The sequence below is a fragment of the Oryzias latipes genome, chromosome 2 (assembly GCF_002234675.1).
Source record: "Oryzias latipes chromosome 2, ASM223467v1".
Taxonomy (NCBI): Eukaryota; Metazoa; Chordata; class Actinopteri; order Beloniformes; family Adrianichthyidae; genus Oryzias; species Oryzias latipes.
Genome location: NC_019860.2, coordinates 22,600,161 through 22,628,135, shown reverse-complemented (window position 1 = coordinate 22,628,135; position 27,975 = coordinate 22,600,161). Strand labels below are relative to the sequence as shown.

At 43.5% G+C, this 27,975-nt stretch overlaps 2 protein-coding genes across 2 annotated transcripts; one reads left to right on the top strand and one right to left on the bottom strand.

Moving 5' to 3' along the window:
* Positions 1–115: 115 nt before the first annotated feature.
* On the top strand, positions 116–18,087 carry LOC101156069 (radixin). The gene is made up of 15 exons (XM_004066609.4): positions 116–324; positions 1,771–1,864; positions 10,521–10,604; positions 12,089–12,184; positions 12,454–12,576; positions 12,670–12,821; positions 12,902–12,985; positions 13,057–13,203; positions 13,332–13,428; positions 13,513–13,676; positions 14,371–14,501; positions 14,582–14,742; positions 14,820–14,912; positions 15,044–15,289; positions 17,084–18,087. Exons 2-15 carry the CDS (start codon positions 1,853–1,855, stop codon positions 17,246–17,248), a joined length of 1,755 nt encoding a protein of 584 aa, XP_004066657.1. The 5' UTR covers positions 116–324; positions 1,771–1,852; the 3' UTR covers positions 17,249–18,087.
* A 2,200-nt stretch (positions 18,088–20,287) lies between these two features.
* On the bottom strand, positions 20,288–27,899 carry mrpl39 (mitochondrial ribosomal protein L39). The gene is made up of 10 exons (XM_004066607.4): positions 27,711–27,899; positions 26,543–26,752; positions 26,338–26,477; positions 22,446–22,545; positions 22,286–22,353; positions 22,106–22,218; positions 21,971–22,036; positions 21,749–21,902; positions 20,977–21,024; positions 20,288–20,520 (listed from the first exon to the last, which is right to left on the bottom strand). Exons 1-10 carry the CDS (start codon positions 27,745–27,747, stop codon positions 20,443–20,445), a joined length of 1,014 nt encoding a protein of 337 aa, XP_004066655.1. The 5' UTR covers positions 27,748–27,899; the 3' UTR covers positions 20,288–20,442.
* Positions 27,900–27,975: the final 76 nt, after the last annotated feature.

Genomic DNA, 27,975 nt, shown 5'->3' with positions numbered 1-27,975 from the left:
ATCAAATTCGTTTTATGTCCCCTTTTTGTTGTTGCTTACTTAGTTTACTAGTAAACTATCCTATTCCAAGTATTTTCCTGGGCTTTTATTTTCTAAACTCGAACCGGAAGTGACAGTAATTGCTCGGGGTTTGTTTGTTTTTCACAGCGAAAACCCCAAATCGTCTTATGGGTGTTTAGATCTCAACGGTTTTTCTGCTGTGTGCGGGAACTTGTTTGGACAGGCGAAGCGCTGGATGTAGCTTTATGCTTCTTCTCTGCTGGTGTTTAGTTTTATCTCTCCGTAGTTTTTCTCTCAAACTTGACGCCGGAGACCGTCCGCGCGGTGAGTTGCCTCTCCCTAAAAAAGATGAGCCGCTGCTCATCAAGTTTGCTATATAGCGGATATCCTCGAGAGAAGTGATGCTCGACTCCGTGAACTGTAGCCCCAGGGCTGATTTAAAAATTATTGTATTTGACTTTCTGCGGGTATTTGTTTTGGGAAGGTGTTAAATAAATGTGTGGATTTAACTTAAAGTCAGTGAGTCTTTTAAAAGGCGCTAAAACTTCAGGCAAACCCGTCACGCGGACAACACCCACTACTAGCTTAAAAATGTCAGCTTTTCTACGGCCGAATAGTCACTGTTTTACACTAAAAGCGCCTTTATTTGAGTTTTTAGCTAACTATAAAAGCATTTCCTTCTTTTTTTAACAAACGTGGGGGTTTATTTGAGCCGCTCAGAGCAACAGTTGCTGCTGCTGAGTTCAAACGGGGAGAAGCTAATTGCTTACCAGCTTCAAATAGACAAGATTCACCCCAACAACCTCATACATGTGGAAATGTTTAAATATATTCATCATTTAAATATTTATGGACGTCTAAATCATACTACACTTTAAAAAAAAGACTTGTTTGGGGGTTCAGATGCCAACTTTTGATCATATTTGTAGTAAAAAAAAAATTTCAATTACCACTATTTTATCCAAAAAAGTTGTTTTTATTGTTTTTTTTAAATATATATTATTATTAATATATATAAAAAGTATTTTCAAACTGTTATTTTCTCTCCCAACAGTGAACCAAATACATTGTAAGAGATAAATGTTGGTGTACGAATTTAAATGTTAGAACTGACGAAAGTTAAAGTTTATATTTTACAAAAATTGCATTTAAAGATTAGAATTGTTCTGTCAGGATCTTCGTTTATGATGTGCAGTCAGGAAGTGAAACCACGTGAAAACCTGTAACTGTAAGTTTAGTTTAAAATTCAGATTACAGATGGAAATCCTTTGGTCAGAACACTCTTTACTCTTGGCTGGAGGCTTTTATTTTGGCCATTTGGTGTTCGTAGAAAGCTTTTAAAAGAAGTTTAGTCCTACTGTAATACTTATTTGTCATCGTAAAGAGTCTCTGAATGAGTTTTTGCTGCTTGTTTTCTCTTTGCGTCTTTAGAAAATATCAAATCAGTCATCTCAGTTGTTGTTCTTTGACCTAAATGGTTGAATGTTAGTAGAATTACAGACAAATGTGTGGTTTAAATGTCAGTTGTATCGTCTACGGTGCATTATTGTTAATCCACTGCATAGTTTTAATCCCTCAGAATGCCTTAGCAATGGCTTCTGATACTAAAACACCGGATTACGGTCTTGACAACTTTGATTTAGTTTGTTGTATCTGAATACATCAGATTAGTCTATTTAAGGTTTTCGGTTTTTAATTTATAACAGAAAAAAACACCAAAAAATAATGCTTAAAATCTCCCTCACGGCATAAAAACGGTCTTTATTTCAGGTCCTGTGAGACGGGTTCTGCTGCCGCCCCGTCACGGATCGGTCCTCTCATCTGTTGAGTGTGAAGAGGAGGGGAAGCAAAGATGCCCAAACCGGTAAGCATTTTTCAAAGTAGACTTCAGTCTTAGAGACCAATAATAAAGCTTTTGCATTCTTTCCAGAGGAGATGGAGTTGCTCCTTTACTCCTAGCGTTGTGTTAAAGTGGTAGCTTCTCTTTTTCCACTTTCGTTGCTCGTCCTCCCAAGTAAACATCCAGCGATGGAAAGCTGCTGACCCTGCAGCCCTGCAGCTGCTGCAACACTGCTGCAATTGTTCTTAAGGGATGGGGAGTGTCCGTCTTTGAGGGTCTGAACTGATTTGCTGCAGTCGAGGCTCGAATGTCTGGATCTGCTGGAAAACAACAGACGATGCATTCGTGTTTCTGTTTTCATTTCACGCAGGAGCTTCTCTGCAGAATGCGTCGATGCATTTACACGAAGCTGTTGATGCGTTCAGCCGTAAACTAGGTTTCAGTTTTACTTTTCTTTCTGATTAAGGGAAAGTCGGTCTGCTTTACTGTTTCTCACTCCTTTTTGTTTCTCATCAATATTCAGTAGAGATGAACAACAAATGTCATTTTTAATCACAGGATGTCCTGAGTTTGTCGCATTTCTGACTGGAAATCTATTGTAAAAGGGAAAAATGTATTTGTTTGGTATAGACTAGTTTTCTGAAACAAAAAAATTGTATCGTATTAAAATCATTTATTTATTTAAAAAAACAAACCGATTTTTTTATATCAGTACATTTTCCATAAATCAGGACTATCAAAAGCATTAATTCAAAACTTGAATAATACAGCAGATCAAAATAAAACAAACGGTCACTACTACAAATTAATTCAAAATATTAAAAAAATAATAATAATTGTCTTCTTTTAAAAACAAAATTAAAATGTACATTTCAAAACGATTTCCTTGCATTTTTTACGTCAGCTTTGTTTCCATTTTTACCGGAAACCGGTCGCTCTAACCTTCTGCGGCGTCTGCAGCTGCATTCTTGGTTCTGATTGGATCTCTTTGTATTCACCTCCGCCGTTCACTGTCAGCAGCCGCTCTGATTGGACGCCATTATCAGTTAATTTTTGTCTCGTTTTTATTCGTCAACAAAAGCGTCAACACCTCTTTGTTTGTTTGATTTTAATTTTTGTTTATGATTCATTTCGTGAAAACGCGTCATGAAAGAAGACTGTGAATAAAACCTTTGTCAATAAAGTTGACTCTGAATTTATAGTAGCGAGTAAAAGAATTCCAAAAAGTTATAAATTATTGGAGTTAAATATAATTAAAGGTGATCATTTGGAAATACGTTAAAGTCCCTCTACGACAATTTATTTTTTTAAATTAAAACCTTCCTGGTTGTGTTTTAATCATGATTATGAAGTTTTTAACTAGAATCCCTCCTTCCTCATTTCTTAAAAAGCCACATTTCATGTTAATCTGAAGCCTCTGTTGCCCAAATCTCCTCTACATGGGCGTGGCCATTGGTGCTGAGCTGAGTAGCTCCGCCCTTGACCCCCTTCCCTTTCTGCAATAGCCTATTCTGCAAGTATTGTTACGTTTCTTCACTCTTACTGCGTCTTGGAGCGGAAATGTGACCCCCGCCACATGCTTGAAAAGTCACCAAAACTGGCACACAACTAGGACTCTGCAAAAATTAATTTTTGGTAGAGTAACCCCCCCAACACGATGACATCACAGCTTTCAAAAAATGAATTGGGTGACATCACAACGGCTCATCAATTCAGAGCGTCTTTGCGACTGTTTGACTGATGGCAATTTAAAAGTAAAAATACACAGAAATGCCTAAATGAAGTAATTTTTTTTATAGCATTTGTTCTCTTTCATAAAATAAATGCCACATTTCCATTTAAAAAAAATCACGTGCCCAGTTCTGACATCTACATCTACCTCCTGGATTTCCAGCTGTTTGCAGCAGACGGGCCTTACTAGGAAATTTGGGGGTCGGTAGATGCATCATTAAGTCATCGTTTAATATCACAACCCATGTAGTTTTGTCTTTATGATGCTGAAAATAGACTCAGTGGCAGTCCTTTAACATTTACCACTCTTCTTCTTTGCCCCCTCCTGGCTTTCTCGCCTCCTGTAGGGGTTAATCAGAGGGAGAGACAGTTGGTTCAGATTAACAGCTCTGTCTATTGATGTGTTTAAGACTGTCAGCAAAGCTCTGCACTGAATGAGAAAACTGTCCTGAAGAGCAGATTTGAGGGAAGTTCTCTGCTCAGACCACAGAGGAACCTTTGCTTCCTGCAGCAGGAGCTAACGAAAGCTGGAGACGCCTGTTCAAATGAACCCGTAAAGGCAGACGAAACCGAAAATAAATGCAGAAAAGAGGTTGTAGTAGGTTTAGGGGTTGTCATCTGGACTTGGTTTTAAAGTTAGAAGACGTTTCACCTCTTATCCAAGAGGCTTTGTCAATTCTGAATTAGCTGGCCGAAGAGCTGGTGTATATGCGCTCATGGGGGAGGAGTCAGACCTGAAACTGGATGGTATTGTCCACTTAGCCTACATGGTTTTGGGTCGTTTAGAGTCCTTTGTCCTCAGTTGGGGGTTGGGGAGCCAGTGACTCCCTCCCCAACTGGTCATCTCTTTCAGCTGTTAACGACCCAGGTGGAACTGGTTTGGTTTGTTTAGGTTTCAAAACACTGCCGTAGATGGATGGAGGAATAAACCTAAGACCACCATTCTTATTACGAGAAGGTTTATCCTTCTTGACAAAGATGGCTTCTTTCACTCCTCGCTCAAACCAAATTTGGACTTCACTGTCCTCGAACGAGGGGTTTGTGGCCTTCAGGTGGAGATGCACTGCAGACTCAGGTCCACTTGGGTTGGCTCTGCGATGTTGGTAAAGCCGCTTATGTAGAGGTTGTTTGGTTTCTCCTATATACTGTTCATTGCAGTTCTCTTTGCAGTGGATAGAGTACACAACATTACTCTGTTTGTAGCTAGGAATTTTGTCCTTTGGATGAACCAGTTTTTTGTCTGAGAGTATTAACTGGTTTGAGATGAACTGGGATGTTATGTTTTTTGAAAATCCTTTTTAGTTTTTCAGACAGGCCTGAAATATAGGGAATTGAAATACTCTTCCGTTTCGGCTCTTGTTCCTTCTTGTCTTGTTTTCCTGTATGTTGGGATCAGGTGAATGCCCACTTGGGATATCCACAGGTTTGGAGGGCTTGGCGGATATGTTGCTCTTCTTTCTTCTTTCCATCAGAGTCTAGAAAAGCTAGGGTGTTGTCCTTTGTGTCTTCCCTGGTGAACTTGATGTTCTTGTCTACTGCGTTGATATGATCTGTGAAAGTCTCCACTTCCTGGATTTTGATCTTGACCCAAGTGTTGTCCACACATCTGAACCAGTGGCTTGGAGTAGTACCTGGGAATAGGGTTGTGCCGATGGACGATATCATCGTCCATCGTGATGGGTGACTGACATGCCGATGGAGAGACCACCATCGTGATGGCACGCCCCCGCCACGTTGCGAGTCAACACCATAAGCCGCGGTTACATGTACAAAATATCTTGATGGGATCAATGGTCGGATTAGAATCCAACAGTGTAGATGGGCCCAGAAAAATGTTTTCAGAATATAAAAACGTTCACTCAAGTGACACTTTCCGTCGGAATAAATCATTCGCACATGCGCAGTAGGGTTTGAAAACCGGAAGGATATAAACTCCGCCGAACGGCTTTTAAAAAAAAAAAACTTTATTGAATGTAACAATTCAATACAAAACAATGTTAAACAGCGCCGAGCGGCTATATACATTGACATGTCAGCTCGGTAAAATACGAGACGATCTTCTAAACGTGCTTTTAATAATGTTACGGTTATTATGAAACACCTGTTCGCTCATCATTTGAATTTTAATCCGTGTGGTCAGTGCTTTTTCTGAACGAAGCCAGGATTAGCAGTATGCTAACACGGGCTAACAACATTAGCTTTGGGTGGCGCTGCATGCTGTGAATAACATCAGCCTTTATTTAGTCGGGACACGACTGGAAACACAAATCCTCGTGATTGTTTGAATGTTTTCTAAGGACTGAGCGACATTTCTGCTTTGAAGCTCAAACCACTGTGTGCGCTGACGATCCGAGCTGTGCTCAGACACACACTTTTAGACCCGGTTCTGAGTTTGATAGCTCGTTCCCCTAGAGCTGCGGGACGGATCGCAGTCTTAAATCTCCCACACATACTGCTCATGTAACAAAGCACCCCCCGCCTTCCCATCAAACACAAAGCTGTAAATCCGCACTCCGCCGGTCAACTTCCCTAGTTAAGTGCGGGAGCGGACTACTTCTTTTCTATTTTGTTTGTTACTTTTTTTGTTAAAGTCACTTCCCTCAGTTTATACTGGATCATCGCGGATGAGTCAGTAGTTGGGAAATAAAATGAAAAAAGCAAAATAACGAATAGCAGTTATATAAGAACGAAAACTGTAAAAATACCCCCCCCCCCCCCCCCCCCCCCCCCCCCCAGGCGATGTCATCGTCCATCCCGATGGTTGACAGCAAACATCGTCAACGGCCAGTTTAAGGGACATCGCCCAACCCTACCTGGGAAAGAGTCCAGGGCTCTTCTCTCGACTTCTTCCATGTACAAATTGGCCACAATGGGCGAGATTGGAGAGCCCATAGCACAGCCGTGCCTCTGCCTGTAGAAGTTTCCCCTGAATTGGAAATATGTGGAGTTGAGGCACACTTCCAGCAGTTCGCAGACCCAGACCACATCTGCGAATTGCTGGAAGTGTGCCTCAGTGTGAACTTTTCAAAGCAGAAATGTCGCTCAGTCCTTAGAAACCGTTCAAACAATCACATGAATTTGTGTTTCCAGTCGTGTCCCGACAAAATAAAGGCTGATGTTATTCCCACATATTAACGTTCAGCCAAGCTGCAGATTGCAGCATTTCCCACATGGATTTATGTTCATCAAAGGCTACATGTTGTTAGCCCGTGTTAGCCTTCTGCTAACCCTGCCTTCTTCCGGCTCCGTTCTTCAACAGAAAAAGCACTGAGCACACAGATTAAAATTAAAACGATGAGCGAACAGGTGCTTCATAATAACATTAATAAAAACGTTTAGAAGATCATCTCGTATATTACAGAGCTGCTAGATATCTATGTTTGTATTTCAAACACTACAGCGCATGTGAAAATGATTTATTCCGACCAAAAGTGTGACCCATGTGAACGTTTTTTATAATCGGAAAACGTTTTACTGGGCCCATGTACACGGTTGAGTTCTAATCCGATCATTGGTCCGATCGAGATATTTTGCACATTTAACCGCGGGTTATGGTGTCGACTCGCAGTGTGGCGGGGGCGTGGCATCACGATGGTGTCTCTCCAACGTGATGTCAGTCAGCCAATGGTATCGTCCATCGGCACAACCCTAGTGCATATCACAAAACATGGCGAAAATTGCAATAAATGGTTTCCTTAAATGTGCTAACACAATCTTATGTTTGCTTGAAGTATTTAACAAGTCAAAAAAAATCCATTCAAGCATTTGACCAATCGGATGGACCTCTTCACAGTGTTGAAGAGGTCCATCCGATTGCACATAGGAGGCGACATTGGTCGCCTCCTACGTGGGTCAGTTGGAGTATAAATTAAGTTGTGTTGACTCTTATTTAAATTAAACTGTGCAGTGTAATGGGATTGATGTTTTTTGGTTGTTTTACTGTTTGCTCATGTGTCGCAAGTTATATTGTCATCGCAATATTGATCACTAATATGGCAGGTTTTTCTCATATCGTGCAGCCCTAGGCCACATTATTCCACATCATTGGTTTGTTGCTATACTTGAACTTGTGGATGTTTTTGCATCGTTCTTGTTCTGGATTTAAACTTCCCCATTTCTGGTCCACAGTCGTAGAAAGTTCATTTTCTGCGGCTTGTTTGTGCTAATGGTAGTTTAAAATTTACAATTCTTCTTAGTTTATGGGTATTTTTCTTTGATTATAAATAGTTTCGGAAGTTAAATGCCTTATACATTGATAATATTGTCTTTTATTGTATTAAATACTGTAATTTTAGTCATTTATATTGTATAAAAAGTTGGTTTGTAGGTTCTAAATACCCTGTTTTGCGTATGATCTGGACTGCTTGTTTTTGCTACACATATGATGCATGTAATGATGATCAATGTTCAACTTCATCACAGTAGTTGAGGTAGGGGAGCCAGGAATCTGGCTGCAAACTGTAAGGGCTGGATAGTTCCAATGTTGCTCGCCATTTTTTTGTTGCACCGTTATGGACATATTGGTTGTGAATGACTGTAAGCTAGCGGGAGAGCGTGCTAACAGATGGATGATGGGAAATGAGTGCGGGCTCACTCAACACCAATAGTCCAGCACTAATCTCAGAGGTGAATTCCTGATGAACTCCTGCCGCTCTGCAGAAACTATATCCTCGAAAAAGCAACATTTTTGGCTAAAAATGACGTAATCCAAATTAAAAGACCGCTGAGAACGCTTCTAAAGTAGATCAGAAGATGATCAGAGCGGGACTTTATCGTCTACAGGCTCGGCTTTAAATTTACAGCAATAAATCTTCAATTTAGTCTTTAAAACTGTGAGTTATATCACCACTGTTCTATTTGAATACAGATTTTTCAGTCATCTTTTTCAATAATTCTGACATAACGGAGTCTCCAAGCTTCAAGTATCTCTTTAAAAATCCTGTAAAAACTGTTCATGTTTTTAATTTTCCTTTTCATTATCTTCTGGTTTCTAAGCAGAAATATTAACTGTAGTTTAACTTGAAGAAGCAGTAGAAGCTTACACCAAATCTGATTCTCTCCAGATGTTGCACACATTTGGAATAAAATAAAAGTAAAACAAAAAAACTCCTAAAAATGCTGCGAAAGACTAAAACACAAGTCCAGAGAAGAGAAAAAACTCATGTCAGAATCTGTTGGCCTGAAAAAACTCTAGAAAAATCAGTTTGATGCCCAGAACTAAAACCCCAAAAAGGTTTACCTGTCACCTGGCTGACAGGTGGCAGAAAGTGCACCTTTTTCGTCACCTGACCTTTGCCTTTACATCAAACACATTATTTGCTTTTTGGTCTCTGCAAAAACCCAAAATCCCACCCGCTCGATAAAGTCCAGCTTTTGTTGCATCGATCGTGTCCTGAACAAGTTTGTGGAGTTGTTGGTTCCTCAGGTGTGATAAGCTTAGTCATCTCCTCCTCCTCCTCCTCTGTCTGCAGAGCAGAGAGGATTAACTGTCCGTCTGCTCGTCTCCCGTCAGGAACAAAAATCCTTCCTTTCTCTCTCACGTGAAGGCCGATGGACGGCCACTCCAACACCAGGTTAAGGTGGATTTCCTGCGCGTTTTGGCGCTTAATCTCCTCCTACCTGGGAGAATAACATTGACCATGAATGAAGGAGGTGTCATGAATGCTGGTCACCTGACACAGAAGATTACCCTTCCCCTGAAAATAGATCTGCTGCTCGCAGGTTCAACTCTGTGAAGCTCCACGTCGGAGTTAGAGAGGTCTGCAGCAGGAAGGAGGTCGTTTAACTTCCTGTTGAGGAAAAAACACTGAAATCCAATTATAACTGAAGCCCAAATCAAAATCAGAGTCACTTTTTCTCATTTTTATTAAACGTTTCTGTTATTGTCTGGTGGATTTTCTTTACTTCCTGGAACTTTTACAGCTTTTTTCTGTTTTCCGGTATTTGAGCGACATTTTCACTCCTTCTATTCGTCGTCCGTCTCCTGCAGAAAAACGTAATTTTTATTTCAACTCTCTGAAACGTGCGAAAAACTTGATTCTTATATATTAGTTAATTTCCGATAAGATTGGATGAAAAGCATCCGTTCAGGCGCTAAACGTTATTTAGAAATGAAGCAAAACTTAACAAAAAAATGTTGCTTTACGAAAAATAAACCCTATGTACAAAAAGATTAATTCTAATTATAAAAAAATGCTGTTAAAAATGCTGCTGAACAAATGAACCAAAAAAGGCATGAAACTAAAACTAAATAGAAAAATTGTGCTTAAATTTAGTTTTAAGAGTATAGTTCCAACAAACAAAAGTATCTGAACAGTAAAATCAAGGTATTTTAAATCATAGAAAAGTGAAGTGGGATTAGATTTTGTTTCTACAGAAACATGTTCCAAAAATGGGGTTTTGTATGCGACACTAGCATATTTTTAAAGGCTAAAGTCATGAAATGTCATTAAAGAATCCTATAACTTGGGAGAACGCAGCAGGGTCATAGAGGTGATGCATTGTGGGACGTCTCTCTGTGGAGCTGCGATCCTGTGGCTGATTATTCCACCATGTCCCGGATACTGCAACTTTTATGGATTATTCATGCCGGGATGGCCGGAGATCCACGAGATTATAATCTGAGGAAGTGTAATCCTGTAAATTCCACTGGGTTTCTCGATCTTGTGGTCACACTTTCTGCTGAAGCTTCACGCCATCATCATCATCATCATCCTCCCTTTGAGGAGGGGGCTGAACTGACCACAAGGAGAACAAATGTTCATCTGAGGATGAGGAACGCCGTCATCCATAAGATGGAATCTTATTTTTCAAACACTTGAATTTATTTGAGAGGTTTGGCTGAACTGATGGATGTTTTTCTTGTCTCGATGTGGGACGACTTTTTAAATCCAAAAAGCTTGGATCAAACGTCTGCTTCCTCGGTGCAACCTCCCGTCTTGTCTCGCAGGTAAACGTGCGCGTGACCACCATGGATGCAGAGCTGGAGTTCGCCATCCAGCCCAACACGACCGGAAAGCAACTCTTTGACCAGGTGGGCAGAACACGCAACAGTCAGCTCAAGAAAAACACGGGGCAAAAAAATACTTTGTTTGTTTACACAACAATCAGATACAAACGCATGACAACTTTGGATCAGACTGGTTTTGATTGTTCTTCTCTTCAACTTAGCCGTTTTTAATGTTTAGCTTCTTCATGAACTTTTTAAAACCTAGATTTTAAAAAAAAGGTTTTTTGGTCTTTGAGTCGTGGCTTGTTTTGGTGAATTTCTGCCGAACCAACAAGTCATTTTTTTCAGACAGAAAGATCTTCAAACTTTAAAACCCAATAGTTTTTTTTCTCTCCAGCTTTTGACATCTCGATGAGTTCTTTAATTCAGTTGTCTCTGATAGTTTTTCAGGCCACAGACCGGCCTGTACGAGGCTAAAGTTGGCATCAGATTTTTCCAATTTCCCTTCACTTTAGACAGAAACATTCATCTTCGTGTCTGTAGATTATCTGCGGTTGGTTTATTTCCTCACAAAAACAACCCCAGAGAGCCGGAGCCTCTCCCAATCCACAACTTGTGACGTCACAAAGTGGGGAACTGCCCCTTCCAGGAAGGGTCTGCGCTGCTAGCTCCGCCCCCAGGCTAACAGACACGCCCACTTCCTCAGTGGAGCTAGCGGTGAGCGGCTAATCGCTTTTGTTTTCGATGCACCATCTGCACGTCCATCTTTACAAAAGTTCAGATGTTGTTTGTTTTCGGGGGGGGGGGGGGGGGGTCAGACACGCTGTCGAGACCAATTCTCGGTTTTCATGAAATGGGCGGCACCCTCAAGGAGAGAAAGGCGGAGCCTCAGAGATGGAGTCGACTTGCTTTTGGGTTGGAAAAGAACTCAGCTAGCATTTCTTTGTAAAAAAAATGGATATAGTTAAGTATAAAAGGCTTCAGAACAGAATGGTATATGTCCTTTAAACTTAATTTATTCTCTAGATGTGCAGATTTTCCCTGTCTGAATTCAAAGGCATGGCAGATAAATACGACAATGAAAACCTTTAGCTTCTAAAAATAACACATCCAGCGTGTTTGTAACTTCATTAGCAGCGTCCCGGTAACATTGGAGTCGGCCGCTGCATATTATGTGCAGCGGGTCTTCCTCTTTCCTCTATAGTTCTTTTCTGCGCAAAGACGTTTGTTTTTCTTAGCTTTGCCAGCTCTGTAAATGTAGTGGTCGCTTTCAGAAAGTAGCGGATGGATTTAAGACACCTGACCCACAAAAGCTTTACAAAATGAGACTTCCTTCAGAACCAGATGATACATTGAGCCTAAATGATGTAAGATATGTTTCTTTTTTTCTCATTTGTACGGAGTGACCCACGGACCGGGTTCTGGTCCTACATATATAGATTTAAAAAAACAAAGTTTTCCGCTTCAAAATGGATTGTGTTTGATGTTTTAGAGTGAAGTCCATCACAGGTCAGGGTCCACAGAACGAGGACCTTTCTTCCTGTAAAGTTGGGTTCTTGTTGTCTCAGGTGGTGAAGACCGTGGGTCTGCGGGAGGTCTGGTTCTTCGGCCTGCAGTACGTGGACAGTAAAGGCTACAGCACCTGGCTCAAACTCAACAAGAAGGTCCGTTTCTCCTCACATTCCACCCATTTCAGTTTGAAATCCACGATAAAACCATCTGTGTACAAATCCAGAACAAAGCCATGACTTATGAGAAGAAAGGATGAACCTGAGGCTTCACTGCAGCTCAAAGACAGAATTTCTGATTTTTTTTCTGATTTATTGGCATAAAGATGTTAAATAATTCTTATTTGTGCAGAAATATTACATTGAAGCTCCTAATATTTACACTTTTGTTGGTGGAAGCTTTGAACAGACTCTGGATCCTGCAGGTGACCCAGCAGGACGTGAAGAAAGAAAACCCTCTGCAGTTCAAGTTCAGAGCCAAGTTCTTCCCCGAGGACGTCTCAGAGGAGCTGATCCAGGAGATCACGCACAGGCTCTTCTTCCTGCAGGTAAACTAAGCAGCAGCAGCAGCAGCAGCAGGAGGAAGGAGGACCAACAAGTTCATCTGAGTTTTTTAAAAAAGTGATTCGGCATCACTTTAGGTGAAAGAGGCCATCCTGAACGACGAGAACTACTGTCCTCCGGAGACGGCCGTGCTGCTGGCGTCGTACGCCGTCCAGGCCAAATACGGGGACTACAGCCGCGACGTCCACAAGCCGGGGTACCTGACGCATGAGCGGCTGCTGCCTCAGAGGTACCCCATCCCAAAAAAAAACCACGCAATTGTCTCAAGAACGTCTCCTGAGGAGGTCCCACGGTTCTGTCTGCGTTCAGGGTTCTGGAGCAGCACAAGCTGACGAAGGATCAGTGGGAGGTCAGGATCCAGACCTGGCACGAAGAGCACCGGGGGATCCTCAGGTCCGTGCCCTCAGGCGGGAAATATGGGAACTGCTTCCCAGGAATAACCTCCAAGTCTGCGTTTCCTGTAGAGAGGACGCCATGATGGAGTACCTGAAGATAGCTCAGGACCTGGAGATGTACGGAGTCAACTACTTTGAGATCAAGAACAAGAAGGGAACGCAGCTGTGGCTGGGCGTGGACGCGCTGGGACTCAACATCTACGAGCACGAGGACAAGTGAGGACGCGTTACCCACCATCCATGCGGGCTCTGCCGTTCTCCTACAAACCCATCTTTCATTTAGCTGAAACCAGTTAAAAAATCCCACTTGTGGTTGTTATGTTTAAATCTGAAATGTTCGCCAGGTTGACTCCAAAGATCGGCTTCCCCTGGAGCGAAATCCGGAACATTTCTTTCAACGACAAGAAGTTCTTCATCCGACCCATCGACAAGAAGGCGCCGGTGAGTCTCCGGTCCGGTTCCTCTGCAGGTTCCACCCACACGCCGGCGCCAGAAGAAGATCCGGTTTGTCTTTTGCTCCCGCAGGACTTTGTGTTCTGCGCTCCTCGACTGCGGATCAACAAGCGGATCCTGGCTCTGTGCATGGGCAACCATGAGCTGTACATGAGGAGGAGGAAGCCCGACACCATCGAGGTGCAGCAGATGAAGGCCCAGGCCCGAGAGGAGAAGCACCACAAACAGATGGAGAGGTGCTCTGGCTTCTGCTAAGTACATCTTTAACCCCATGGGATTCACACCCTAGACATAAAATCACACCAAAACAGAAAACGGGCTGAATTTAGCTGCGGAAATCCGACAATATGGTCGACGCGCCATCTTTTTTTCAACATAGAACTAATGTTTTAAGTGTAATTTCAATAAAACGACCGCAACAAATGTTTTCAACAAACTCATTTACTTGTTTTGAATGAAAATACGGGAAAAACGCCCACGGATTTCTCTGTGAGGCACATAGAAACAGTTTCTGGCGTCACAGCTCCACGCCGTCTCCTTCCTGATGCTTCTAGGCGACCCACACAAATACAGTTTGTCTTCTGGGAGCACAGTTTTTCTTTTTTTTGCAGCCTTTGCATTTTCCGTTCTTGTGGCAAAGATGAAAAGGAGTGTTGTTTTTGGAGTTTTATCCTTCTCCTCGGCCGGAATCTGCTCACACCGTTCATCTTCCGCCTCCATTTTTAAAGAGAAAATATCGCTTTGTTCCAGAAACTACACTAAATAATTGCCCTTTTCTCTCTTTCACTCAACATAATCTCAATCACAAAGTTTATTTTTGACGTGGATTTATTCTGCTGATGTCAGGATTCCCCATAGTGATGGATAAAATATACGCAGCTCAGCAGGCTGTCCACTAGAGGGCAGTTCTGAGACGTGGAATGTTTTCAGGGCGCAGCTGGAGAACGAGAAGAAGAAACGGGACCTGGCCGAGAAAGAGAAGGAGAGGATAGAGCGCGAGAAGGAGGAGCTGATGGAGAGGCTGAAGCAGATCGAGGAGCAGACCATGAAGGCTCAGAGAGGTACGCCGCCACGTTCATGGCATGGTAAGAGCAGGAAGAAAAGAAAAACAAATTCAGTGAACGTTTGTGTTTCTGCGCAGAGCTGGAGGAACAGACTCGCCGGGCCTTGGAGCTGGAGCAGGAGCGAAAGCGAGCGCGGGAGGAGGCCGAGAGGCTGGAGAGGGAGCGGCGGGCGGCCGAGGAGGCCAAAGCCGAGCTGGCCAGGCAGGCGGAGGACCAGCAGAAGACCCAGGAGCAGCTGGTGAGGGTCTGCGCAGTCGCAGACCTTACAGCTGCGCGTCTGGATGTTTTAAAGCCCGGTGTCTCGTCTCGCGGCAGGCGGCTGAGCTGGCAGAATACACGGCCAAGATTTCTCTGCTAGAAGAAGCCAAGAAGAAGAAAGAGGAGGAGGCCACGGAGTGGCAGCACAAGGTGAGAAACGTCCGATGTTTTCACGTTATTTCTCCCTGAAGCTGAGTTTTACTGTGAAAGACGCTCAAGAGGACGTGAGGAAACAAGACTTTGTCATTTAGTTTCCACGTTTCACTGAAACCCCCCTGCAGGCCATGTCAGTCCAGGAGGACCTGGAGAAAACCAAGGAGGAGCTGAAGACGGTCGCCACCGTGACGCCGGCGGCCCGCCAGCACGAGCCGCCGGCGTGCTCGGGCGATCACGACGAGCAGGACGAGAACCACGCCGAGGCCAGCGCCGATTTCTCCAACGAGGGCGTCCGCCAGCTGGACCTCCGCAGCGAGGAGGAGCGCGTCACGGAGGCGCAGAAGAACGAGCGGGTGAAGCAGCAGCTGCAGGTAGGAGGCGGCGGCGGCGTCCACGGTGAACGGTCACCTCCACAGACAAAAACACCAGTCCACTTCCCGATACATGTAGGGATTGGAATATAGAAATCTATGGAAGCGTTTTGATTTCAAAACAAAAAAGAAGAGAACAAGTAGAAAAGCCACCGATCTGTTTTGTTTGTGTGTTCATGAAGCCTGTGTTGTTGTTCTACTGACCTCATCCACCAACATGACAGAACAAAACGCTGGACGCAGCTCTACTGACCCGTTTGAAACCTTCATTTGTGTTTGTGCTGATGCAGAAAAGCAGCCGGAGTTTGTTCATGTGAAGCTGCAGAGACCGTCAAGAAAGTACACAAAAACGCCAGTTTGTCAGGGACTCACCTTAAATAATCTAAAACAACATCACAATTATTGTTCAAATAAAATCCACTCAAATCACAACATTGCTCTTTCTCTTAGTGAACCAGCATGTTTGAGTAATGAGAGCTTTAGACGCGTCCTTATATCCTCGCTTTAGGACTACAGCTGTTGTAGTCCTAAAAACATTATAGCGAATTCTGGGGGAAAATAGTAAAAATCAGGAAAAAAGTAAGTGAAATTCAGATTTTTAAAAATGGCAACATTCAGAAGAAAATATATTAAAAATCAGAGAAAAATATAGAGTAAAATTCAGGAAACAAAGCATTGTAAAATTCAGAAAAAGATAATGCGAAATTCAGAAGAAAATATAGTAAAATTCAGAATAAACAGATAGAAGAATTCAGGAAAAAAATATTGAAAAAAATCAGAAAAACATTTAGTGAAATTCAAGAAAAAAATATAATTAAATTTAGAAAAAAATACTTTATATTTATTTTAGATAAAGTTTGAAAAAAAGTTTAAAAAAAATCTTTAAAATAAATCTTGAAAATATCTCGAAAAAAACAAAATTTTAAGTTGACAATTATTAACATCATCCTTTATAATCCATTTTTTCTGAACAACAAAAAAAAATTATATCAAAGTAAGAAAAAAATATCTCAAAAAACATAAAAGGACTTTTATGTAAGGACAAATAATTTGTGAGAAAACTTACAGGAAGTGACCGCTAGCCACAACAAAGCTGACCACACCCACAACGTGAGCATCATGCCTCGTCTCTCAAACTGGTCTATATTGAAGACTTTCCTCTGTCTGTCATGGATAAACAGACGTGACGTGGTGACGAGCACAGAAACTAAACGGATCATGTCTGTGGCTTTTCTACTTTGATTAGAAAGTACTAGAATGAGAATCACCTTTGTGTTTATATGAGGTACTTAAGAGCCACGACACCCATTGATTTGCTGTTTTTTCATTGAAAACGCAAAGACTCTTCCATAGAGTTCCAACCAAACAGAAGTTGTTGGAGTTCAATGTCATAAGCTCCTCCCACCAACGCCAGTAACCAGATGATATATTATCTTCTGACAGCAGTTTTGTTGCAAAGAAGAATCTCAGGCCAGGCGGTGGCACATCAGGGTAAGACGAGGCTCCGCCGTTCCTCCTCACACTCCTCCTTTGAGCAGGACGTGTGCCGGTTTAGACCCATTCCCGGTTTTGACGCGGACTCTGACACCGGCCGATCTCCTGACTCCAAACTCCAGAACCTCCTGACGGGAGCGTTGACTCCTCCCCCAAGGAGGAGTCCTTCCTTCCTCCTGCAGCCTGGACTGCTCCTCTACGCTCTGCTTTCCTCTGTTCCAGCTTCTCCCGCCCGTTTTGACCTCTGACCTTCTGCCTCCTCCTCCTGGTCACCTTCTCCTCCCTCTGTTCCTCCCTCAGACGTTGACCTCCGAGTTGGCCCACGCCCGAGACGAGACCAAGAAGACCCAGAACGACGTGCTGCACGCCGAGAACGTGAAGGCGGGCCGGGACAAGTACAAGACCCTGCGGCAGATCCGACAGGGCAACACCAAGCAGCGCATCGACGAGTTCGAGTCCATGTGAAGCTCCGCCCCCTACGGAGCCCGCCCGGGAACGCGGCGCCCTGACGCTTTTGCCAAAGTCCTCATCCGGAACCTTCATCGAGATCAAACTGGAGTTTATTTTTGACTGACAGCTACTTTTGTTTTTGTTTATTTTGTTTCATGATCTATAAAAACAACATTTTTTATTCTGATTCTGTGACTTTTTCACTGAAAAAAAAAAGTTTTTAGTTTAAGTTCAACCACAAAATATGCTCGACTGGACTGTCACGTGATGACTCGGCAGTATTTTATTTAAAAAAGAATAAAAAGGTCAAACATTTGTGACGGGTGAATGTAGCTGGAGGCCAGAAGAAGGGATTCACACAGGAAGTTCAGCTTCCTTCCTGTTCCTGTTTTTCTTTTCTTTTAGTGTTACGTAGAATAAGCTAACGAGCGTTTCTTCACGCTCCAGTTTAAGGTCAACCCCCCCTCCGTCCCCACCTGGGACGCCGCTCTACCTCAGAGACAGTCTCAGCGTTTCCTGTCATGGGGAAAAAAACACCTTGTCCTTTCAAATTAAGAGCATCATTTCAGAGGCCAGCTTTTGTTTCTATTAACCTTTGGAACGACATGAAGATGAAATATAGATTTTTTATTTTAATATGGAGAAAGATGTTTATTATTTGTAAGCTAAGGAAGACAGTTGATGTTTTAAAGCTTTTAGCTTCTATGGGTTCAGCATCCACACTTCCCAGAACCGTCCCTTAGGAGGTCCGCTCCAGCCCCCCAGCCATCCCAATACTTATATTTGTGTTCTAGTAAAGCGGACCGAGGTCCATTAGATTGGTTCTGAAGAAATAAAAGTTTTACATTTTAAGAGTCTTACTGTTTTTGTCTTTTTTAACTTTCCAGATCAAAGCCTCTGTGTTTAGGTGGATGTGCGCCCCCTTGTGGGTAATCACAATAACTACATTTGGCAAGCTTTGTCACTTGTGAAAAAAACTTTATATTTAAAATGTGACAAATAGAAAAGCAAACAAATGACAAAACGGTGTCATAAATGTTTAAACTTCTCATCAAAGCTTATAAATTAATTTTCTTTTAAAGTATGTTAGCAAGTTAAAATTTTCCCAGAATGCCTTTGGGGTTTCAATTGAAATTTTCAGTGTAAAGAAAAAGTCCTTGTTTAGGTTATGGATTTTATTTAAACTCCTCCTCCTTATGGTGTTGAGGCCACGCCCCCACACCTCTACTATAAATCTGATTAGAGGTCTCTACTTCCTGTTTGTTGCCTCGGAAACCAACTTTTCGGTGGGTTCACTTAGATGTGAGCTCTCTGACAGGTTACCATGGAAACCCAGGAGAGTCTGTTAGCTTTCTTCAACTGTTCCTGCTGATGGATCTCCTCCAGATTTACAGTCAAAAGCTCCATGAGAACAGAGCTGCTGAAGGGCTCTGTGGTGCAGTGGGTTTGTGTTTCACTGTGAAGGGTTCAATTCCCGTCTGTTGCTCAGGATTCTTTTCATTCTTTAAAGGAACTCGGTCAAACTATTAACAGAAAATCTTTGAAGCTCTGCAGCTAAAGTGGTGCAATAGCTCAGACTGTTGGTGAACTGTCATCTAACTCAGAGGTTGCTGGTTCAATTCTCATGCTGCGCAATTTTAAAGTTGACAGGCAAAATTGTAAAAGTTAAAAGCACCACGAGAAGATGTTTAAGTGTGAGTGGCCCTGGTGGTGCAGTGGGTTAGTGTGAGCTCTGAAGTTCAAATCCCATCTGTTGTCCAGGCAGGATACCTCAGTGGTAGGCGGCAGGTTATGAAAGCATGAGAGTGTTAGTTCAATTCCCAGCTTGTGGCAGAGGCAGTAACTCACCTCTGTTGGATAGAAACAGTTAATGGGAGGCAGCAAAATACAAGTGTTGGTGGGAACAGGATAGGTAGAGTAGCTCAGAGGAGAAATAACATAAACAACATTGTGAATGAGGTCTGTCTCCTGTAGATTTGACTGTTAGTAGTCCCTAGAGGTGCTGGTTAATGCATAACTGTATTTTTTTTGTGTTGTTGTCCTTATAACCAGCCCTCTTTCCCTGCTCTACCACTCTTCCTGTCCACCAACTCAACCTTCATTGTTGTCTCTGACCATCTTTAACATTTCTATCCAACAGAGGTGAGTTACTGCTTCTGCCACAAGCTGGGAATTGAACTAACACTCTCATGCTTTCATAACCTGCCATCTACCACTGAGCCATCCTGCCTGGGCTAGACCAGCAGCTCTTCATTCTTATAACCTGACGATGCTCCACACTCTGAACAAAACTTTGGAAGGATTTGAACCCTCACCCTTCCGCTCATTAGATCAAGAATCAAACCAACAACCTTTGGGTCTGACTGCAGTCCTCCAGCAGTGTGAGCTATTCATCTGTTCCTCTTGACTCATGCTCTTCAACGTTTTCTGTTTGTTCCCTGAGTTACTTTAAGAAAAGCTGCTTGTCTCCAGAAGACGTGAGCAACAGATGGGATTTGAACTTCAGAGCCTCACACTAACCCACTGCACCACTTTAGCTGCAGAACTTCAAAGATTTTCTGTTTCTAGTTTGACCAAGTTCCTTTAAAGCATGAAAAGAATCCTGATCAACAGAGGGGAATTGAACCCTTCACAGTGGAACACAAACCCACTGCACCACAGAGCCCTTCAGCAGCTCCGTTCTCATGGAGCTTTTGACTGTAAATCTGGAGGAGATCCATCAGCTAAATGACAGAAACAGAGTGGAGGACATGAGGTAACTCCTCCTCTTCCTCCTCTTCATCAGTAGAGCTCCTCCTACTGTCTGTGTTTTCAGGTTGTGTTCCAGCAGGACGACAAGCTGCAGGTACAGCTCTACATCAGTTCCACAAACGTTACACTTCTAACACATCTAAGCGATCCCTTCGGTTTCCGTGGTAACCTACTAGCTAACAACACTCAAATTAACCCGCAGCATCATCCATGCCGTTCTTCGGGCAATAGGACGACAAAACCAGAGATAATGAGGATCATTTGGACACTGAAGGACATAAATCATTTAAAGGACACGTAAAAGCCGATTTTAAACCTTTTATTGGAAACAAGAAGATGTTACTTTTATGAGGGACGTTTCTTTCTGACGTTTTCTTGCTTCAGTACGGAGCAAGAAAATGACGGAAGGAGACAATTCAGGAAGTTCATTGAACAACCGATGGTCAGTCGAGCCTTTTTTAGGGGTTTAACTCGCTGGAAGGCGGCGGCGGTGGCGACGAGGGCGGGGTCACTTCCTCGGGTTCTGTGACTCTCACCTGTGAAATAAAAGTGTTTAGCATTTTCGGCAGAAGGCAGCAAAGATTTGATGGTCTTTCCATAAAAGAAGAAACACTTTGGCGTTCCACAGGGCTCCGTTTTTGAGCCTCTTTGTTTCTACGAGAATAGAAAAACTAAACACAAGGTCACATGACCAACTGGTCACCCTATGGAATCCGTTTTTCCAGCTTTTTACTCCGATGGGAACAGCAAGGACGACCCCTTGAGGCCACACCCCTTGCAGTATTGGAGAAGTAGGTTTGATCAATGTCTAAATGGAGGTTTGTTCACGTGTGGCAATGAGGAAAAAAAAAGTTTATAGGGTCATTTGGGGTTCATTTAAGGACAAACTGGTGTGTACTGACCTTTGTTTGCCCCCCTCCTCGCACACATTACAACAGATAGGGGCATTTTTAACCCTAGCCGATAATCTGAGTGGGAACGGCGGTTCTTACCGGTTTCTGGGCCCGCTCCCTCAGTTTCCTCCAGACGGTGTGGTGAGCCTGAACAGAGAAGAAGAGCTGACGGAGACGGCAAACAGGGCGCCGTGGCATTGTGGGAAATAACGGTCACAGCAGCACGGGGAACACGTGGACCTCTGGGCGGTTTGAGGAACAGCTAAAGAACCTGTTCGTTCATTTCCTACAGCCCATTAAGTCTGAACCAATCTGGGTTTCTGAGTTTGTCCGGAGCGGCGTGTTGGAAACGGACAGAAACTGGGAAAGACGAGGTTCTCCCAGAGGTGGGTTTGTTCGGTTCCTACAATCAAGAACGAGTTCTAAAGGGTTCTAAAGAGAGGCACCGCAGAGGTCCGTTCAGCTGAATCTGCTGGAGCTATAATGGTCAAACACAGAGGTGGGAGTGTCATGGTTTGCAGAACCACAACACAAAAATCAGGGGGTTTTTAGGTTTGCGGAGAAGTTTGGCTTTTTTTGGTTTTTAAAGAGTAAAAAAAAATATATTCAATTAAAATATTCTGATAAGACATTTATAACTGACAACACTGAAGGGATTAAATCTGTGACCCAGAAATGAAATAAATCATTTTGGTTCTGATTCATTTTGCAGCTGGAAGCAAAGATGTTTTTTTTCATGATTAATTTGCAGTAAAATAATTTTTTCTTAGTTTCAGATATTTGCAAAACTTTCTGCACAAAAAACTTCAGGTTTTACAAACTGACCAAGGTAACACACACAAACACACACACAGACAAACGCACAGCGTACCTGCAGCTGCAGGGGCAAAGACAAACCCTGAACTCTGCGCTGAAGCCCCCACGGCCCCCGACCGCATTCATACAGGGCCGTTACTTCATACTGGGAGCACAGCCCCGTTCTGGCCACCAGGGGGCCCCCACTCAACAGAACATGACCCCCACACCTGCAGAGACAGGTGAGCAGGTTCAGCTTCAGAGGCAGAACTGAAAACTCTCACAAAGGTGGGACGACCTGTAGAGCGTCACGGTTCCTCCGGAGCTCTGCGAGGCTTTCCGCTCCACCTCCTCCTTCTTACTCCTGCAGGACACCAGAGAGTCACGGGGGGCGGGAAGTTACTGTGACGGGGGGAGGGGGGTGACGGTCTACCTGCTGTGTGAGAAGACCTCCAAGGCCACAGAGGGCGACACTTCCAAAGGCTCCCAGGGAAGGTCCTGGTGGATCAGCTGCTGGGCCGCTCGGGTCAGAGAGCGCAAAGACTCCTGGGAAAAAAAAGGCGTCAGTGCTGGAGTTCTGAGGCCAGAGGAAACGTTCTGGATGAAGGTTCACCTCAGAGGGACTCCAGGAATCCAGCTGCGGGTCCAGGGCGACATCGCAGCAGAAGGCTCCCGAGGTGACTGCGGAGAAAAGGGGGGAAAACAAATGTTCGATCGTGAGACGCCGTCCTCACACAACCCGAGCAGAAACGCTAAAAAAACAGAAACGTCACCTGGAAGTTCTGGAGAGTCCAGCAGCTCCACCCAGAACTCATCCTTGAAGGCCGTCTCCAGAACCTGCCCGAGCAGAGCGGCACAGGAACGCCAAAACGCCTGAAGACAGAGCGCCGAGTCATGGAATAGAGTCACGGAATAGTCATAGAGCACCGAGTCATAGAATAGAGTCACAGAGTGCTGAGTCATGGAATAGAGTCACAGAGTGCTGAGTCATGGAATAGAGTCACAGAGCGCCGAGTCATGGAATAGAGTCACAGAGTGCTGAGTCATGGAATAGAGTCACAGAGTGCTGAGTCATAGAATAGAGTCACAGAGTGCTGAGTCATGGAATAGAGTCACAGAGCACCGAGTCATAGAATAGAGTCACAGAGCACCGAGTCACAGAATAGAGTCACAGAGCGCCGAGTCACAGAATAGAGTAACAGAGTGCTGACTCATAGAATAGAGTCACAGAGTGCTGAGTCATAGAATAGAGTCACAGAGTGCTGAGTCATAGAATAGAGTCACAGAGTGCTGAGTCATAGAATAGAGTCACAGAGCACCGAGTCATGGAATAGAGTCACATAGCAACGAGTCATAGAATAGAGTCACAGAGTGCTGAGTCATGGAATAGAGTCACAGAGCACCGAGTCATGGAATAGAGTCACAGAGCTCCGAGTCATAGAATAGAGTCACAGAGTGCTGAGTCATGGAATAGAGTCACAGAGAACCGAGTCATAGAATAGAGTCACATAGCAACGAGTCATAGAATAGAGTCACAGAGTGCTGAGTCATGGAATAGAGTCACAGAGCACCGAGTCATGGAATAGAGTCACAGAGCTCCGAGTCATAGAATAGAGTCACAGAGTGCTGAGTCATGGAATAGAGTCACAGAGCACCGAGTCATAGAATAGAGTAACAGAGCAACGAGTCATAGAATAGAGTCACAGAGTGCTGCTTCATAGAATAGAGTCACAGAGCAACGAGTCATAGAATATAGTCACAGAGCACCGAGTCATAGAATAGAGTCACAGAGCACCGAGTCATAGAATAGAGTCACAGAGTGCTGCTTCATAGAATAGAGTCACAGAGTGCTGCTTCATAGAATAGAGTCACAGAGAAACGAGTCATAGAATAGAGTCACAGAACACCGAGTCACAGAATAGAGTCACAGAGCGCCGAGTCACAGAATAGTGTCACAGAGTGCTGAGTCATAGAATAGAGTCACAGAGTGCTGAGTCATAGAATAGAGTCACAGAGTGCTGAGTCATAGAATAGAATCACAGAGCACCGAGTCATAGAATAGAGTCACAGTACCGAGTCATGGAATAGAGTCACAAAGCACCGAGTCATGGAATAGAGTCACAAAGCACCGAGTCACAGAATAGAGTCACAGAGTGCTGAGTCATAGAATAGAGTCACAGAGCACCGAGTCATGGAATAGAGTCACAGAGCTCCGAGTCATAGAATAGAGTAACAGAGTGCTGACTCATAGAATAGAGTCACAGAGTGCTGACTCATAGAATAGAGTCACAGAGTGCTGAGTCATAGAATAGAGTCACAGAGTGCTGAGTCATAGAATAGAGTCACAGAGCACCGAGTCATGGAATAGAGTCACAGAGCTCCGAGTCATAGAATAGAGTCACAGAGTGCTGAGTCATGGAATAGAGTCACAGAGCACCGAGTCATAGAATAGAGTCACATAGCAACGAGTCATAGAATAGAGTCACAGAGTGCTGAGTCATGGAATAGAGTCACAGAGCACCGAGTCATGGAATAGAGTCACAGAGCTCCGAGTCATAGAATAGAGTCACAGAGTGCTGAGTCATGGAATAGAGTCACAGAGCACCGAGTCATAGAATAGAGTCACATAGCAACGAGTCATAGAATAGAGTCACAGAGTGCTGAGTCATGGAATAGAGTCACAGAGCACCGAGTCATGGAATAGAGTCACAGAGCTCCGAGTCATAGAATAGAGTCACAGAGTGCTGAGTCATGGAATAGAGTCACAGAGCACCGAGTCATAGAATAGAGTAACAGAGCAACGAGTCATAGAATAGAGTCACAGAGTGCTGCTTCATAGAATAGAGTCACAGAGCAACGAGTCATAGAATATAGTCACAGAGCACCGAGTCATAGAATAGAGTCACAGAGCACCGAGTCATAGAATAGAGTCACAGAGTGCTGCTTCATAGAATAGAGTCACAGAGTGCTGCTTCATAGAATAGAGTCACAGAGAAACGAGTCATAGAATAGAGTCACAGAGCACCGAGTCACAGAATAGAGTCACAGAGCGCCGAGTCACAGAATAGTGTCACAGAGTGCTGAGTCATAGAATAGAGTCACAGAGTGCTGAGTCATAGAATAGAGTCACAGAGTGCTGAGTCATAGAATAGAATCACAGAGCACCGAGTCATAGAATAGAGTCACAGTACCGAGTCATGGAATAGAGTCACAAAGCACCGAGTCATGGAATAGAGTCACAAAGCACCGAGTCACAGAATAGAGTCACAGAGTGCTGAGTCATAGAATAGAGTCACAGAGCACCGAGTCATGGAATAGAGTCACAGAGCTCCGAGTCACAGAATAGAGTCACATAGCAACGAGTCATAGAATAGAGTCACAGAGTGCTGAGTCATGGAATAGAGTCACAGAGCACCGAGTCATAGAATAGAGTCACAGAGCACCGAGTCATAGAATAGAGTCACAGAGCACCGAGTCATAGAATAGAGTCACAGAGTGCTGCTTCATAGAATAGAGTCACAGAGCAACGAGTCATAGAATAGAGTCACAGAGCACCGAGTCATAGAATAGAGTCAGAGTGCTGCTTCATAGAATAGAGTCACAGAGCAACGAGTCATAGAATAGAGTCACAGAGTGCTGCTTCATAGAATAGAGTCACAGAGCAACGAGTCATAGAATAGAGTCACAGAGTGCTGCTTCATAGAATAGAGTCACAGAGCAACGAGTCATAGAATAGAGTCACAGAGCAACGAGTCATGGAATAGAGTCACAGAGCACCGAGTCACAGAATAGAGTCACAGAGTGCTGAGTCATAGAATAGAGTCACAGAGTGCTGAGTCATAGAATAGAGTCACAGAGCACCGAGTCATGGAATAGAGTCACAGAGCTCCGAGTCATGGAATAGAGTCACATAGCAACGAGTCATAGAATAGAGTCACAGAGCACCGAGTCATAGAATAGAGTCACAGAGCAACGAGTCATAGAATAGAGTCACAGAGTGCTGCTTCATAGAATAGAGTCACAGAGCAACGAGTCATAGAATAGAGTCACAGAGCACCGAGTCATAGAATAGAGTCACAGAGTGCTGCTTCATAGAATAGAGTCACAGAGCAACGAGTCATAGAATAGAGTCACAGAGTGCTGCTTCATAGAATAGAGTCACAGAGCACAGAGTCATAGAATAGAGTCACAGAACACCGAGTCATAGAATAGAGTCACAGAGTGCTGAGTCATAGAATAGAGTCACAGAGCACCGAGTCATAGAATAGAGTCACATAGCAACGAGTCATAGAATAGAGTCAAAGAGTGCTGAGTCATGGAATAGAGTCACAGAGCACCGAGTCATAGAATAGAGTCACAGAGTGCTGCTTCATAGAATAGAGTCACAGAGCAACGAGTCATAGAATAGAGTCACATAGCAACGAGTCATAGAATAGAGTCACAGAGTGCTGAGTCATAGAATAGAGTCACAGAGCTCCGAGTCATAGAATAGAGTCACATAGCAACGAGTCATAGAATAGAGTCACAGAGTGCTGAGTCATGGAATAGAGTCACAGAGCACCGAGTCATAGAATAGAGTCACAGAGTGCTGAATCATGGAATAGTCATCAAATAGAGTTAGAGAGCACTCTACCAAGCACTGAATCACAGAATCCCTCCCTCTACCTGGTTGACGGGCGTAGGATCGGCGTCTCTGAACGTCAGCAGGCGCAGCGAGCAGGAGTGCGTCAGCGCCTTGTGCAGAGGCCACGGCTCTCCGTCCACCAGCGCCAGCGCCGAGTTGGTCACGTGATGCTCCGTTAGATCTGAGGGAGTCAGCCCGTTTAGGAACCGCCTTCGCTCAGCGCCAAGCTTTCTAGCGTTCACTCACGTCTGGCGCAGCTGAGCGGCGTGGACGTCCCTCTGTTCATGATGAGCAGGCTCCCGTCCAGACCCGGACCCTCCATGGACACCTCGATCTTCTCCACGCGGGGGTACAGAGCCCTCTGCCGCGCCTGCTCCCGGGAGAACACGGCGCTGCGCTGCTGCCAGACCTCAGCGGGCGTCGGGCGAAGAGCGGCCGCCGCCGCTGAAGCAAAACCTGCAGGAAAAACAGAAAAGAAAATCAAAAACGATGCAGGAGGCAAAGAAAAATAGGATCTTTCCATCTGCAATGATTCATAAACGTAGATGTTCACTTTGTTTTGATCTGATTACTGAGATTTGAACTGAACGTTTGTCAATTCTGACCTGATTAAAGTAATTAAATCTTCATTATAAGATGAATATCGTCTGATTCTATGTGCAGTTATGTGGTTTAAAAAGTGATATTTACTACGGAAACAACAATGAAACAAATAAACCAAACAGTAACCTATAACACATCTGCTTTAGAAGTTTGTTTTAGGTGTTTAGTAAATAAAAACAAAAAAACAAAGACATTCACACATTGATTTTTAGATTTGGATAGATTTTTCTTTAACTGTTTATTAATTAATTAAGCCATATTTTAATTTATTTTTTAATCAATGATTAATACATTCCCATCTTGATTTAGTTTAGGTTATTGTGTTCGTTAGCGCCGCTCTGTAATTACAGAAATAATTTCATATTTAGTTGGAGAATGCAAACCCAGACTGTTAATTATTTTTTAATATTGAAATAAATTCAGAATTTAGGTCTGTAATGTCTGTAATTCAGCTGCTTGCAATACATATGAAAATATAATAATCACATATAAAAAAAAAATCACAAAAATATTCTTTTATCTATTTTAGTTAGTTTCTTTTATATAAAATGTGTTTTCTCCGAGAAAAAAACGCATTTTGGGAATTGAAGTTTATTGTTAGGCCAAACGAACTGTCAAGTAATCTTGTTTAGCTTGTAACGTATGCGTTACACTTTTTTTTCAACTTACCTATTAGCACAACGTAAACACAAACTTCATGTGTTACATTGGGTTGCAAAATAACAAGAGGAATAAAAAATATAAATAACAAAATCTGATCCGACTACAAATTCCAAACAGTTAGCTTGTATGCTACTAATCGGATACTTACGGCGCTGGAAATGTCGACACGAAGTCCTGGCCGCCATTGAGCACAAATGTTCCTTACAAGACCATGAAAAAAAGATGTGAAAGTGATAAATATGTTTGACCTAACGGACGCCTGTTATGGAAGGACGCCATGCATCTCTGGTGTGCAGCGCTTTCATTGGTCCGGGCTGAACAGACGCTAAGAGTTCCGCAAAAGCTGCAGTTTTGACTTCACGACAGCAGGCGTCGCTATCGACCTTCTTGTTTGTTTGTTTTAACAGCGGAAA

Coding starts and splice junctions, on each gene's coding strand:
- LOC101156069 (XM_004066609.4), top strand. Junction 14,743..14,819: donor AGAAGACCCAGGAGCAGCTG/GTGAGGGTCTGC, acceptor GTCTCGCGGCAG/GCGGCTGAGCTGGCAGAATA. Junction 14,913..15,043: donor CCACGGAGTGGCAGCACAAG/GTGAGAAACGTC, acceptor ACCCCCCTGCAG/GCCATGTCAGTCCAGGAGGA.
- mrpl39 (XM_004066607.4), bottom strand. CDS start 27,747: ATGGCGGCCAGGACTTCGTGTCGACATTTCCAGCGCC. Junction 22,546..26,337: donor ATCCTACGCCCGTCAACCAG/GTAGAGGGAGGG, acceptor CTCTGTCTTCAG/GCGTTTTGGCGTTCCTGTGC. Junction 21,903..21,970: donor GGAACCGTGACGCTCTACAG/GTCGTCCCACCT, acceptor CTGTCTCTGCAG/GTGTGGGGGTCATGTTCTGT.